This window comes from Nycticebus coucang, chromosome 10 (genome assembly GCF_027406575.1).
Source record: "Nycticebus coucang isolate mNycCou1 chromosome 10, mNycCou1.pri, whole genome shotgun sequence".
Classification (NCBI taxonomy): Eukaryota; Metazoa; Chordata; class Mammalia; order Primates; family Lorisidae; genus Nycticebus; species Nycticebus coucang.
The window spans coordinates 16327311-16341171 of NC_069789.1; the positions used below are offsets into that span (position 1 = coordinate 16327311).

The window sequence follows — 13861 nt, forward strand, 5'->3', positions numbered from 1 at the left end:
TACAATATAATGTTGTGATTGCTTCATTTTATTATTAGTCATTGTCATTCATCTCTAACTGTGCCCAATTTATAAATTAAAATTTATCATAGGTCTAAAAACCATAATATACAGAGGATGCCAAAAATGTATACACATTTTAAGAAAGGAAAAACCTGTATTAAAATTGTACTACTCAAGTCACATTTGGCTTCTGCAGTTAACAAGGGATACAAAATATGATATTCAAGACAAGAAGTGTTATTAGTGTACATGAGATCTGGGGCACCCTCTGTGTCTAGGGTTCGGTACCGTCTCTGCTTCAGGCATTCACTGGAGGTCTTAGACCTTGTCTCCAGTGGAGGAGGGGGCACCAGTGTCCAATATGAGCATTCCTTCTTTCATGCAAAGCTCTGAAGTAAGGATGATGTAATCATGATTCCTTGATTAGTTTTTTAGTGGAGGAAGCACTTACGTTTCAGGTGGAATTGGATTTCCAAAAGTCTGTTATAAAAGTCCTTATCATGCACATGATGTTTTTTACAGAGATGTGTTACATCAGAATTTTGAGAGTTACAAGCCTGAAGTACAAGAACTGATTTGTGTGGCCGATCGTTTGGGATCACTAATGCAGTATGAAACACCTGGCTTCCTGCCAAACAAGAGAATACACAGAGGTATTTCTGTTTGAAAATGGAAATATTTCTGGCATTAGAGCAGGGACGGCTACAGCGTGTTGTGCTTTTGTAAAAAGCACACCGTGTTGTGCCACTCCAACTGTCCGTGTGATCAGAACAGAAGTGTGTAGTTTCATGGGTACTGAACTCTAAAGGAAGGCTGTTTTCAGCCTTAGCTCCTGTGGTATTGCACAGTCTTAAGTCCTGACTACATCAGACAGCTGGTTCAGGAAGCTATTGTCTGAGTGAAGAGGAACTTGAACCTCCCGAGGTGTCGGCAGGAGGCAGAGTCAAGGGAGCCAACTTGGGGCATCTCTAGTTTTCTCTCCTGCATTTAACTTTAGTGGGAACATCATGACTGAAATGTCCCTTGGGTCTTATCTCACCCACACTTCTGATCCTAGATGCTGTAATGTCAGGCAGGGGTCGGTCCCTGTAAATGGTGTGCACACCGCCTTCTCTGTGCCTCTTTCTTGCAGCCATGGGTCTGGCAGCACTGGAGGTTATGCAGGCTGTGCAGCGCACGTGGACCAACTCGAAGGTTCGGATGAACGGAAAAACCCGGCTGATGCAGTGGAGAGACATGTTTGACATTGCAGTAAAATGGAGGAGGTAATTCACATCTTTTTTTTTTTTCTTTTTGCAGTTTTTGGCTGGGGCTGGGTTTGAACCTGCCACCTCCGGCATATGGGGCCGGAGCCCTATTCCTTTGAGCCACAGGCACCAACCTAATTCACATCATAATGAAAATAAACTAGCAGTCTCATCACTGCAAAATAAAGTCAGTCGGTTCTTAGGAGAAGGTTGTGGATCCTGTCCTGCTCACTAAGATACAACTTCCAAGTTAGGTTTTTCTGCCTAAAGTTTGTCAGAAATTGCTGATGTCTTTATTCTTTAGCATACACTCAACTGATATTTACAAAATAGGAATTGATAGTTATTCTGTTTCTAAGCACATTTAAATGGAGCCTTTTAGGAACACCAGTCCCTTGGGTGGGCACGGTAGCTTGTGCCTGTAATCCTAGCACTCTGGGAGGGTGAGACAGGTGGATTGCTTGAATGGAGGAGTTCAAGACCAGTATGAGCAAGAGTGAGACCCTGTCTCCACTAAAAATAGAAAAACTAGCTGGGCTTTTTGGTGGGTGCCTGTAGTCCCAGCTGCTTGGGAGGTTGAGGCAGGAAGATTGCTTGAGGCCAGAAGTTTGAAGTTGCTGTGAGCTATGATGACAGCATAGCACTCTACCAAAGGCAACAGAGTGAGACTCTGTCTCAAAAAAAAAAAAAAGGAAAGAAAGAAAAGAAAAGAAACAGTAGTCCCTATGAAAGAGCAGATCGTTTGAATGAACTTCAGTGGAACAGATCCTTTATAGTTAAGCATGTGTCTGGGTTGTCAACTAGTTTAGAAAAAGGAACCTTTGATACTCATTTTTATGAGAAAATACTGCTCTACTTGTAAACCCTTACTGGCTTTTCACTTGGTCCACTTGGAACATCTGTTTGGAATTTGCAGGTTTGTACATCATATTTTTAGGTGTAATGGACTAGCAGTCATTCTATCCCTACCTTTACAAAGACTTACACGTATTTTATTTAGAATGCTTTTGAGCTCTTTGGGTTTAACAAGCTCTGTTTTATAGGATTGCTGACCCAGATCAGCCTGTGCTGTGGTTAGATCAAATGCCAGCACGAAGTCTCAGCAGAGGTTTTAACAACCACATCAATTTAATTAGGTATGAACCTTTCATGCATCTTTTCTGTTTTCCGAGGAGTTTATTCTCAAGAGGCAGACTTCTGAGATCAGGAGCGACCCATTGCTCCTTTCCTGGTGACTTTCTGACCAGGGAACACACGGGTCAGCTCTGCACTTGCAGAGTCCTGCCTGCATTCCTTTCCGGTAGTCCAGTTGCAGAAAGAAGTGCAGTGAGTGTCACACCCCTCCTCAGGCCGTTCTCTCTGATGCAGGGTGCATTGAAGGGCAGACTGCAGGTGTCTGCTGAGGGCATCTGTCTGTAAGGTCCCTAGAACATCACAAAAAGTAATTAGATGGAGAACATGACATTTACTATAGTACCTTGATAATACTGTGTGGCTCAAAGAAATTCTTTGGCAAGTCTTTTGTGGTAGAGAAAAGGCTCCTCCACTCCCACCCTTAACACAGAAAGGGTTTGGATAAGTAGCATTGTCTGGTCCCCACACTACCTTCAAGAGAGGGCAAGTCAGCTTGCCTAGGGAGCTTCTGTGTCCTGCATAGGATCTACAAGTTGGGTACCTGGGTGAAACACTTATCTCTCTGCCCTTCCTTCCTGTGCTCACCTGCCCTCCAAGTAAATGACGAACAAATATTAAAGAATGTCAGCGTCAAGGTAACCCATATCATCAGCCTATCTTTTAATGAATTTAAATTTAGATAAAATTTATAAATGTAGCTATTGTGTCACCTCTAAAATGCTTTTAGTTCTGGGAACCTGAATCAAGAAAATATTATTTTCTACAAGTTTAACACATAAGTTTGAGTTTTGGTGGAAGTGTCACTTGTGTATTTATTTTTAATTTCTAAAAATGAATATACAAGTTCCAAGGAGAAAAGCAAATTTGTTTTCTCTTTGGGACTTGTATATTCATTCCTCCTTGTCATGGAATAATTTGTGACATTGATAGGCAGACCCAGTCACTTGCTTTAATGTGCTGGTGATAGAGGAAGGAAAACGGTTTAGTGACAAGGGAAGACCAGTGAACAATACTGTTCAGTGTGTTAAAAGTCATGGTCATATGTACGTACAGCAGGTGTGGGAACCCAGAGAATAGGACTTCATGCTGCCTGCAGTGACATTTCAGCTGTTTGGAAAAATGGAGAACAGAGAGAGGCAGGTGATTAGGCCTGGACGGACGAATTAGGTGCGGTCAGGAGACGGCGACTGACTCACTGTGCCGAGGGACTAGTTTGCAGTTCAGAGTGTGTTGGGTTTTGAGGCTAGAAAGATAGACAGAAGTCAGAATATAAATAACCTTATAGTCCATGCTAAGGAATGTGCTTTGTCCTGAAGACGATGGTGAGCCGTTGAGGACTATCTGCAGAGAAGTCCCTGAACAGGTTTGCACACTGGGCTGGTGGTAGGGGAAAGGCAGCAGCATCTGGCAGCAGGTGGCAGAATATATTTGAAAGGAGGCAACAACCTTGGAGTCCCAGGAGGAAGTCAGGAAGTTGTGTGGTTATTTAGGGGAATACAAGGGAAGGCCTTGAAAGCTGTGTGGGAATGGGTTGAAGAGGAAGATGAGGATATTTAGAAAGTAGAATCAGGTACACTACGAGGGGGAAAGCATGAAAGTAGAGGAGGGTTGTCTGTCTCTTCCTCCCCCCAGTATGTGGTTGTCCCATTAGACCAGCTAGCACCACATAAGAAGTAGGTAGACACAGTTTTAGGGGAAAAGTGTGGAGTGAGTTCCTATCTGACGGTTGGTTATCCCTGAGGTTTGGGGTGTGCAGGGGGTGTGGTGTGACTCAGCATGCTAGCTTAACATAGAGTTCTGGGGGAGAGGGGGGAGTTTAAAAGTAAAAGGGATGGAAATGTAAGGAGAATAGTATTTAGTGTGGGTAAAGGGAAGGATGACTGTGGGTGAACTTGAGACCAAGGCAGGGTATTAGCAGATAATGCATTTGGGAGAAGCCAGGGAGGGAGACAACGTTCTGTGGGACATGCTGGGACCCGTCCAGGGAGCTGGCTCTGAAGTCTGAACCTCACTGAAGCATGCAGGGAGTTTTCTTCCCACTGTGCTTATCTGGAGCCAAGTCTGATGCCTGTCCTGCCAGGATAAGCACCAAGGGTTGACAAGTGATCTTGCTGAGACATTGTGAACAAGTGAATCTCCCAGGCTTTTTTTCCCCTACGTTATTCTCATAGCTCTCTTAATTGTTTTTGAAATTAGATGATGTTTTGAGGATATTCCCTTGTAAAAAGTCTTAATTTTATTATCATTTTTGCCTTATAGGGGTCAGGTGATTAACATGAGATACCTGGAATATTTTGAGAAGATACTTCATTTTATTAAAGATAGGATTCTTGTTTATCATGGGTAAGCATTGAGTTTTTCTCCTTTGTAGGAGTGAGTTGATTTCATACATTTCACATTTGCTGTATTTTGGAGACATGAAAACCAAGCCTATTGACCATCTAAAAACCTATGTGAAATTGTTACATAGTGTTTAGAATGGTAAAAGTTTTCATAGTCACTTATCAACCTTTAAAAAAATAATTTCACAAAATTCATGGACTTTAGGTCAACTGTTTTTAACCTTATTCACATTATTATGACTTTCAAATCTCTTTCTTCCAAAATGCAGGAAGTTTCTTAGAATTTAAATATTAGGCATTTCACTTTAATTTTCATTCTCCCTCACTTGAAAGGCTGTATAACATAATAACATAGCTGCAACAGTGAGCAGAGCACTGGAGAAGAATTCTGGATGGTTAAATATCACCAAATAAATATAAAACTGGTAGAAAACCCCAGCAGGATACTTTCAGGGGCAGCTTTAGAAAGGAACAAAGCATGTTCTTTGAATTTCAGAGTAGGAGGATCATATTTTTACAACCAAACTCACACCCTAACATGTCTACAAAAGTTATGGCTATTAACTCATTCTGTTTTTCTTTTTTCACATTCTAATTGGGGGTGCCATTTCTTTAATTCTCTTCAGCAGCCCCAAATTTATTAGAAGTAAACCATTCCATTACTTATAATCTTTTTTATTTAAGTTAAATATAATGGTGTAATTAGTCATCACATTTCTGCATTACTCAGTTGCCATCTCCCTCCCTCTCCCACTCTCTCTCCTTCTCAGAGCTAATAACCCTAAAGGACTGTTGGAAGTTCGAGAAGCTCTGGAAAAGGTGCATAAGGTGGAAGACCTACTTCCAATTATGAAAGTAAGTTTATCATCAAATTGTAGTAGGTTTTTTGAGAGGGATAAAAGCCAACAGTACTTTTTTGAAAAGAATTCGTAATTGCTAAATGTGTGTTCATTAATTTTATGCTATAATGTTTTAAAACTTACAAAGCATGTTGTCCAAAATAACTAATATGAACACATTCTGATTAACAACCAAAATAAAAAACAGGCATCTGACTCAAGCAGAAAAACTAAGTTGTGAGGAAGAAGCATTTAATACAGAAAACAGAAGAAGCCCTTAAAGTACATACAGCTGAATTCTGCTTTAGACCATCATGAGTCACTGCCACTGAGCTGCCCTTCCACACACAGCGTTTCCGAATGACAAGATATGAGGCGGTGATGTTCAGGCACTGGATAATTACAAGGCTGTGATTCTTGAGAGGGAAACATGAGGTGAGCCCCACGGGCACCCCAGCTCCCTGCTGGGCTATTTAGGAGACGGCTTGGCTTGGGAGACGTGTGGAGCTCAGCAGAGCACAGCAGCCTCACTGAACTGAGAAGACAGAGAGGGGAGTTTGGGTCTGGAGAGGTGGCTGGAATCTCTATGGCAGAGTAGAGAGGAGGAGGAGGAGACTACACAGGGTGGGGATGGCCCAGAGGTTCCTGAGGGTGGCCTTGTCATCCTGGGCTAAGGACCTGGTCATACACGTGGAGCAAGAGAATCAGGAGGCTCTGCAGAGCACGGCCGGTGCAGGGACTGGAGCTGAGCACAGGCAGACATGTTTGAAGGACCGAGAAGACAGTGAAGCTCTAGTCTCGGCAGGGTGGGCAGATTCTGTGAGCACTGCAAACATTCAGTTGAGAATCAAGAAAGGATACACAGCAGGAGGAAGACAGCAGCTACAGTGAGGAACACATCCCACTGCAGGAGGAAGACAGCAGCTCAGTGAGGAGCACATCCCACTGCAGGAGGAAGACAGCAGCTCAGTGAGGAGCACATCCCACTGCAGGAGGGAGCCAGCAGCTCAGTGAGGAGCACATCCGACTGCAGGAGGAAGACAGCAGCTCAGTGAGGAGCACATCCGACTGCAGAAGGAAGACAGCAGCTCAGTGAGGAGCACATCCCACTGTATGAGGAAGACAGCAGGTGCAGTGAGGAGCACATCCCACTGCAGGAGGGAGACAGCAGCTCAGTGAGGAGCACATCCGACTGCAGGAGGAAGACAGCAGCTCAGTGAGGAGCACATCCCACCGTATGAGGAAGACAGCAGGTGCAGTGAGGAGCACATCCCACTGCAGGAGGGAGACAGCAGCTCAGTGAGGAGCACATCCCACCGTATGAGGAAGACAGCAGGTGCAGTGAGGAGCACATCCCACCGTATGAGGAAGACAGCAGGTGCAGTGAGGAGCACATCCCACTGTAGGAGGGAGGCAGCAGCAGTGAGGAGCACATCCCACTGCAGGAGGGAGATAGCAGGTGCAGTGAGGAGCACATTCCACTGCAGGAGGGAGACAGCAGGTGCAGTGAGGAGCACATCCCACTGTAGGAGGGAGGCAGCAGCAGTGAGGAGCACATCCCAACTGCAGGAGGGAGATAGCAGGTGCAGTGAGGAGCACATCCCACTGTAGGAGGGAGGCAGCAGCAGTGAGGAGCACATCCCACTGCAGGAGGGAGACAGCAGCTCAGTGAGGAGCACATCCGACTGCAGGAGGAAGATAGCAGCTCAGTGAGGAGCACATCCCACCGTATGAGGAAGGCAGCAGGTGCAGTGAGGAGCACATCCCACTGCAGGAGGGAGACAGCAGCAGCAGTGAGGAGCACATCCCACTGTAGGAGGGAGACAGAAGCAGCAGTGAGGAGCACATCCCACTGTAGGAGTAGGAGGAAGACAGCGGCTGAAGTGAGGAGCACATCCCACTGTAGGAGTAGGAGGAAGACAGCAGCTGCAGTGAGGAGCACATCCCACTGTAGGAGGAAGACAGTAGTTGCAGCGAGGACGACATTCCAGCACGAAGGGCAGTGTAGTGTCTAAATAGGCTGTACTAACAGTGAATAGAACCAAACCTAACGGACTTAATGGATTGGCTATCTATCTACCTGTCAAAACAAAGCTCAGTACCCCTTTAAAGCAGGCAAAATAATCTGTATTCCTTAATTATTAGGGAAGTGAATGCAATGGTTTGAATATGTCTCACCAGAATTTATGTATTGGAAACTTAATGCTGAATGCAATGACAATGGGAGGTGAGCCCTGATGGGAAATGTTTAGATCACAAGGGTGAAGAGTCTTTTGTCCCTTTATAAAAGGTCTTTCAGGACCAGGCTCTCTCTTTTGCACTCTGGCCTTCAACCATGTGAGGAATAAGGCCTCCATGCCAGGTGCTGGTACCTTGGTATTGGTACCAGAACTGGTACCTTGGTATTGGTACCAATCCCCAGAACTGTCAGAGAATAAATTTCTGTTCTTTATCAATTACCCAGTCTCAAATATTCTGTACAGAAGTATAAAAGAACTAAGGCAGTGAAAAAGCAGAAAAATAGGACCCATAACCAAGAAAAATGAAAACGGTTACCAGGAACAGACCCCGAGATGATCCAGAGGTTGGAATTTGCTCTTTTTAAAGTCCTATCTGCTTGCTAAATGTGTTCAAGGGCTTAAAGGAAAGCATGAACCTAGTGATGGAGGATCTCAGCAGGGGGGTGGAGACTAAAAGAAAATAAAAGAATTCTAGCCCTGCGTCGTGCATGGTCTCGGGCTCAGATAGGTTTCGTTGGCTTTAGAGAAGGGTGCCAGCAGAGAGGGAGCCTGCAGGGCATCCTGTGTCTCTTCGTGCAGCCCAACAAGGTCCCAATGTGGCTTCCCAGCATTCCTACCCCTCTTATTTGCAGTGCAGTGAGGTCAAAGCATAGGTTCTCAGAGAGAAGCTGCTTCTCTGGATTTGCCTGTGCCCCAAGGCTTGTTGCCAGTTCATAGCTTTCCTGGACCAGGGGTCTTCTTCTTGGTCAGGGATTTACGGGATCGGTCAGTGTTTCTCTGCAGAGACTAGTGGTGGAACACTACTTGGCATTGCTGCTTGCAGCCACACAGATGAATTCAGAGACACGTTGAGCCACAGAAGCTGGACACAACAGCATGTGATTGCAGCTACATGAGGAAGATGCCGAGGAGAAGAGAGCATATGTGGGCTGTTCGGTCCTACAACAAGGACTGAAATTATATTGACTAAAGTATAATCCAGTAAGATATTAGAACTGCATGAACTTCTCTCCTCCTAGAAGTAAAACTATTCCAAAATGTGGCAACATTTGTTAGATGTGCTTTTACGATAAATGATTTGAGCATTAATGTGAAACTTGAATCAGTGTGCTCCTGTATCTACAGTAGATGAGACTGATTCATAGCAAACTTAGGGCACTTGTGTGAATCAGCGCAGTGTGCCCATCCTTAAGGAGTAGCCAGGAGGCGGCGTGTCATGAACAGAGTGCCATGTCTGCCACTGAGCACGGTGAGCCTGTCGTTGGGTTTTGTCCCACATTCTTCGTGCTGAAGAGCAGCGATTCTGGACAGACCGCCTGAGTTCCACTGAGTCCTTTACTGCACTAAGATGAAATTCATAGGCAATGTGAAAAAACTTCCCACACAAATTCAGTTTTGTGCCTTAAAGGAGTTATGAAAGGTCGCTTCTACTCAAATCACATCTATCTTGTTATATTGAAATCTGGACATGCCTTCTGGAGGAGCCAACAGCTTGCACCCATGCATAAAATCATGGAGAATGTGTCAGCTACAAATGCAGCCCTGTACCTGTGTGCTGTGTGGCAAGCTGCATTGTCACCAGCGACATGATTTTCTGAAATGGTGAACCATGCTTGATGAAGCTCCAAGCTGTGTATGGCGCTCATTACTCCACGCATGTGCCGTCTGCTTTCAGCTCAGTGTGTATGAAGACTGCGTAACAAATAGCATCTAGGTGCAGAATGGGATATGATTCCAGACCCAGGTAATTACTAAATATAAACAGGTAATTCTCATCTGCATCGAAGTTCACCAGGACCTTGGAGAGTCACATACAATATGTGATAGTCCCCTGCACTGTGGGGCGTCTCATACTCGTGACTCCATCTACCCAGTCACTGTAACGAACAAAGTCTCCCATAAATTCCCTCGGTGCCCCCCAGAGGGCAGAATGGCTTCACCAGGGGCTGCTAGGCTGCACAGATTAGCAACTGCAGTGTGTCTCAGAGGTTTTCACCTACCTTCCTGTAGGTGTTTAAGGCACTGAAATTCACTGCGGTATTAGGCAGAATAAAGAATCTTGGCGAAGGGAGATTTTAATATTTTATATATGTCTTTGTTTAAAGAGAAAAGCAAAATGGACAGCACGGCTGTGTCACATAGCACACAGCCAGGGAGAGGTAGAGCAGCGCCACCCTTGATGCCCCCTTGATTTTGTCACCCACTGGCACTGTCTTCTGTGTCGTGCGTCTCACTTTAGCTCAGGGTCCTGGGCACGCTGGGGCTTGACAAGGCATACGGAGTACCTGCAACCTGTGTAAAGTGCTTGGTGAAATGTCCCCTGGCAGCTTCTGCTGAAACACACAGTGTGCCATCGATGAAAAACCAAGTTAAAATATACCCCCAAAATAATAAAATAAAATAAAATGCCAGGGCAGCATCTCAACAAGTAACTAGGATCGTAATTCACAGAGGCATAGGTTTGCATTCCCACTCTGTGGCTACCCAGCTCCCTCAGTGACCTCACTTCCCAAGGGCGAAGTCTATAATAAGTAACTATCCTATCACGTTTTTTTTTTTAGACAGAGTCTCACTCTCGTCCTCAGTAGAGTGCTGCAGCATGATAGCACACAGGAACCTCAGACTTCTGGGCTCAAGTGATTGTCCTGCCTCAGCCTCCTGAGTAGCTGGGACTACAGGTGCCCACCACCACCCCTGGCTAGTTTTTTCTATTTTAGTAGAGATGGTGTCTCACTCTTGCTCATGCCAGTCTCAAACCCCTGAGCTCAGGCAATCCACCTACCTCGCCCTCCCAGAGTGCTGGGATTCCAGGCGTGAGCCATCGCGCCCGGCCCATACCTTGTTTTTTTGGTACATCATGAGGATTAAATGAGAATCAGTTGGCACATAGTAAGTGCTAGCACACTCCCTCTTCTGCTGTTATTTTCTGCATGCTTGCCTGTTTGAGAGTCTGCAGTTGGCCTCAGCAGCCTCCTGCCCATTTGGCCATACGCCCTTCTCTGGGCTGCTGTGAGCAGCTGTTGCGTCCGCTGTGTGTATACCATGTCTCCCACAACCAAGCAGCGTCTTGCTTGAAGCAGCTGTCGCCCTGGGTAGAGTGCCATAGCATCACACAGCTCACAGCAACCTCTTAACTCCTGGGCTCAAACTATTCTCTTGCCTCAGCCTCCCAAGTAGCTGGGACTGCAGAGGCCCGGGCTGGATTTGAACCCACCAGCTCTAGTGTATGTGGCTGGTGCCTTAGCCGCTTGAGCTACAGGGCACCAAGCCAAGTGCCTCAATCCTGAAAAAAAAATTGGCAATATTAAAGAAATTAATTTGGGGGACGTTTTTCTGGAATAATGACAAAACCTATTGGCTGGCATTTCAGGTTCATCCAAATGTTTTATTTGGGGGTTGGGGGGTTTAATTAGAAATTTTATTAAAGGATTAATATCACATAAAATATAATAGATGGAATGTTTTACATAGAAAGATGTCATCTGAAACTGCATTCATACCTATCACTCTGAGGTCTGTTCCTAGTTCTGAATAATTCCTTTAACATACTTCTCTGTGTCTGCAAAGGCGTGTGTGTTTGTGTGTGTGTGTGTGTATACAGGTCTCCAATTAACAAATATAATTCTGAGAACTTTTCAGAAAAATCGGACTCTGCTTGAAAGGCTGTCCAGTGTGAATATGTTGCTTATTTGAGTTTTAAGATGTTTGGTACAATTATTCTGCTAACAAAGTTGTGCCTACTAAGATGGATGTGAGAAAAAACTCACTCTTAGAATTGGCCAGTGCCCTTGATAATTAAGGGAGCTTTTGGTGCTGAGGTTCCCCCTGGCCTGTGGAACATGAAGACAGGCTGAGATGTCCTTGGCCGCTAATTGCCAGGAATACACTGCCTCTTACCTCAGGTCACTTCCTCGACCCTCTCGAGAAACAACTAAGGTGGCTTCAGCACTGTGGAGTAGCAGCTGGTAATGTGAATTTCTTTTTCCCTGAAAGCAGTTTAATACTAAAACGAAGGACGGGTTCACCGTGAACACAAAAGTTCCCAGCCTCAAAGACCAAGGGAAGGAATATGACGGATTCACGATCACTATCACGGGAGACAAGTACGTCTGCTTCCTACCGTGGGCCTGGGCTGGACCACAGCAGGATGTGGCACCTGCTCTGTGTTGCCACGAGGTTGGTCCTACCCAGCTTGTGCTTTATGTGTAAGATCCGGAAATGAAAAGCAGCAAGATCTAGTGTACAGTTTTAACCAGGTATTTCATTTAATGTGGTATCCACAGCACTGCACCAGCAGACACATTTTTGAATGTGCTAAAATTAACAACTTTCTGGATAGTAAGTGCCATGTTTAATAGTCTGTGAGAAGCATTCTTCAGTTCTTGGCATTCCTTATTGGTGGTTGGGGGGAGGGTTACTAATAAAATGAAAGGAGATGAGTTGGCAAATTGAAGCCCATTATAGGATTTTAAAAATATATATAGACTTTAATTAATAATTATATGAGTAATACAGTCTTATTGTAGAAAGTTTAGAATATACAAATGAGCTTTGAAGGATCCACCTTATTTTTATTTATTTTTATTTTATTTAACAAAATAAAAATCAAGTTATTTTTATTAAAGCTGAAGTTATACTGTACATATTATTTTGTAACCTGTTTCTTTTCTAGGCTTACCATTATAATGTCCCATATAAGCATTTTTAGTAGCTGCAAAGTATTCCGTTCTAGACTTTCTCTTACTGATTTTTTTAATTGATTATTCAGGGTATTTCCCATTTTTTTACTTTATAAATAACACTACTGAATGTTTTTAATAAAGTTTTAATTACTTCTGAAATCCAAACTTCACATGGCAACCTCTATGTACCTTGAATTTTGGTGAAATCAGTTTCTACCACACACATGCATCATGCACACACGTGCACACACATTGCACGCACACATGCACATACATGCATCGTGCACACACACATCGCATGCCCTTGTGCACATACACACATCATGTACACGCACACACACACATCGCATGCACTTGTGCATATACACACATCATGCACACGCAGGCACACACATCGCATGCACACGTGCACATACTTCATGCACACACGCACACACACACCCACCCCTTCTTCAGGTGCACAGCCCGTGGAAGCTTAGCCCTGCCCCCAGTCTCCGCCAGCTCCGTGGTGGGTTCACATCCTCCAGCCCCTCTGCCTCGCAGGCTTTAGCTTCCTCATGTGATTTCACTCTCACAATCTAAACAGGCCTGCAGGAGTGAGCACCAGTAAAGCACCTGCATTCCTAGGCAGAAGTGGAATTACTAAATAAAAGATTACAGTTGACCCTTGAACAATGCAGGGGATAGGGACACTAAACCCCACTGCCCTCCACGCAGTCAAAAATGTGCATATTGCTGACTCCTCTAAAACTTTACCAATAGCCTACTATTGACGAGAAGCCCTACCAATAGCCTAAACAGTCAATTCACATGTATTTTGTATGTTATATGTATTAGATGTGTATACTGTATTCTTATAATAAAGTCAGCTAGAGAAAAGAAATGGTTATTAAGAAAATGGTAAGGAAGAGAAGATATACTTCCTGTTGGTTAGGTGGGTGTAGAGATCGTCATCCTCACCATCTTCACACTGAGTAGGCAGAGAAGGGGCTGGCCTTGCTTTCTCATGGTGCAGGAGCAAAACTCTACATGTACTTGTAAGTGGACCTGAGCGGTTCAGAGCTGTGTTCTTCAAGGGGCAGCTGGACGTGGATTGTTCCCCTGGAACAAGGTGCTTCTCCCCGCCTGCCTGTTCCCCCTACCTACTGCCTCTCTTGGTGTGGGCCTCCTACCTCGGAGTAGACATGTGCCTGGTGTCATGTCTCCATCTGTTTCAGCAGCACTCTCAAACCTCCCTTCCCTAGGCTCCAAAAATTCCTTCCCTCTCTGTACCCTGCCATTGTCTGTCGCAGCTAAAACCAGCTTCTGGGCCAGGCAGGCACAGCCTCCTACAACGTGGCCTCTGACATATCCTACTTGGCATGGACCATCTTC

At 44.9% G+C, this 13861-nt stretch overlaps 2 protein-coding genes across 16 annotated transcripts in view; one reads left to right on the plus strand and one right to left on the minus strand.

Moving 5' to 3' along the window:
* Nucleotides 1-13861, plus strand: part of TTC13 (tetratricopeptide repeat domain 13) — a 109423-nt gene that overhangs the window by 80927 nt on the left and 14635 nt on the right. For 10 of the 15 annotated variants that reach the window (XM_053606677.1, XM_053606678.1, XM_053606681.1 and 7 more), the window contains 6 exons: nucleotides 526-656; nucleotides 1136-1268; nucleotides 2294-2386; nucleotides 4644-4727; nucleotides 5497-5581; nucleotides 11799-11908. In XM_053606677.1, the coding sequence (XP_053462652.1) occupies nucleotides 526-656; nucleotides 1136-1268; nucleotides 2294-2386; nucleotides 4644-4727; nucleotides 5497-5581; nucleotides 11799-11908 (636 nt within the window). The remainder of the gene's footprint in view (nucleotides 1-525; nucleotides 657-1135; nucleotides 1269-2293; nucleotides 2387-4643; nucleotides 4728-5496; nucleotides 5582-11798; nucleotides 11909-13861) is intronic. The other 5 variants (XM_053606680.1, XM_053606683.1, XM_053606688.1 and 2 more) reach the window with 2 other exon arrangements.
* Nucleotides 1-13861, minus strand: part of CAPN9 (calpain 9) — a 274380-nt gene that overhangs the window by 38178 nt on the left and 222341 nt on the right. The gene's annotated exons all lie outside the window — the stretch shown is intronic.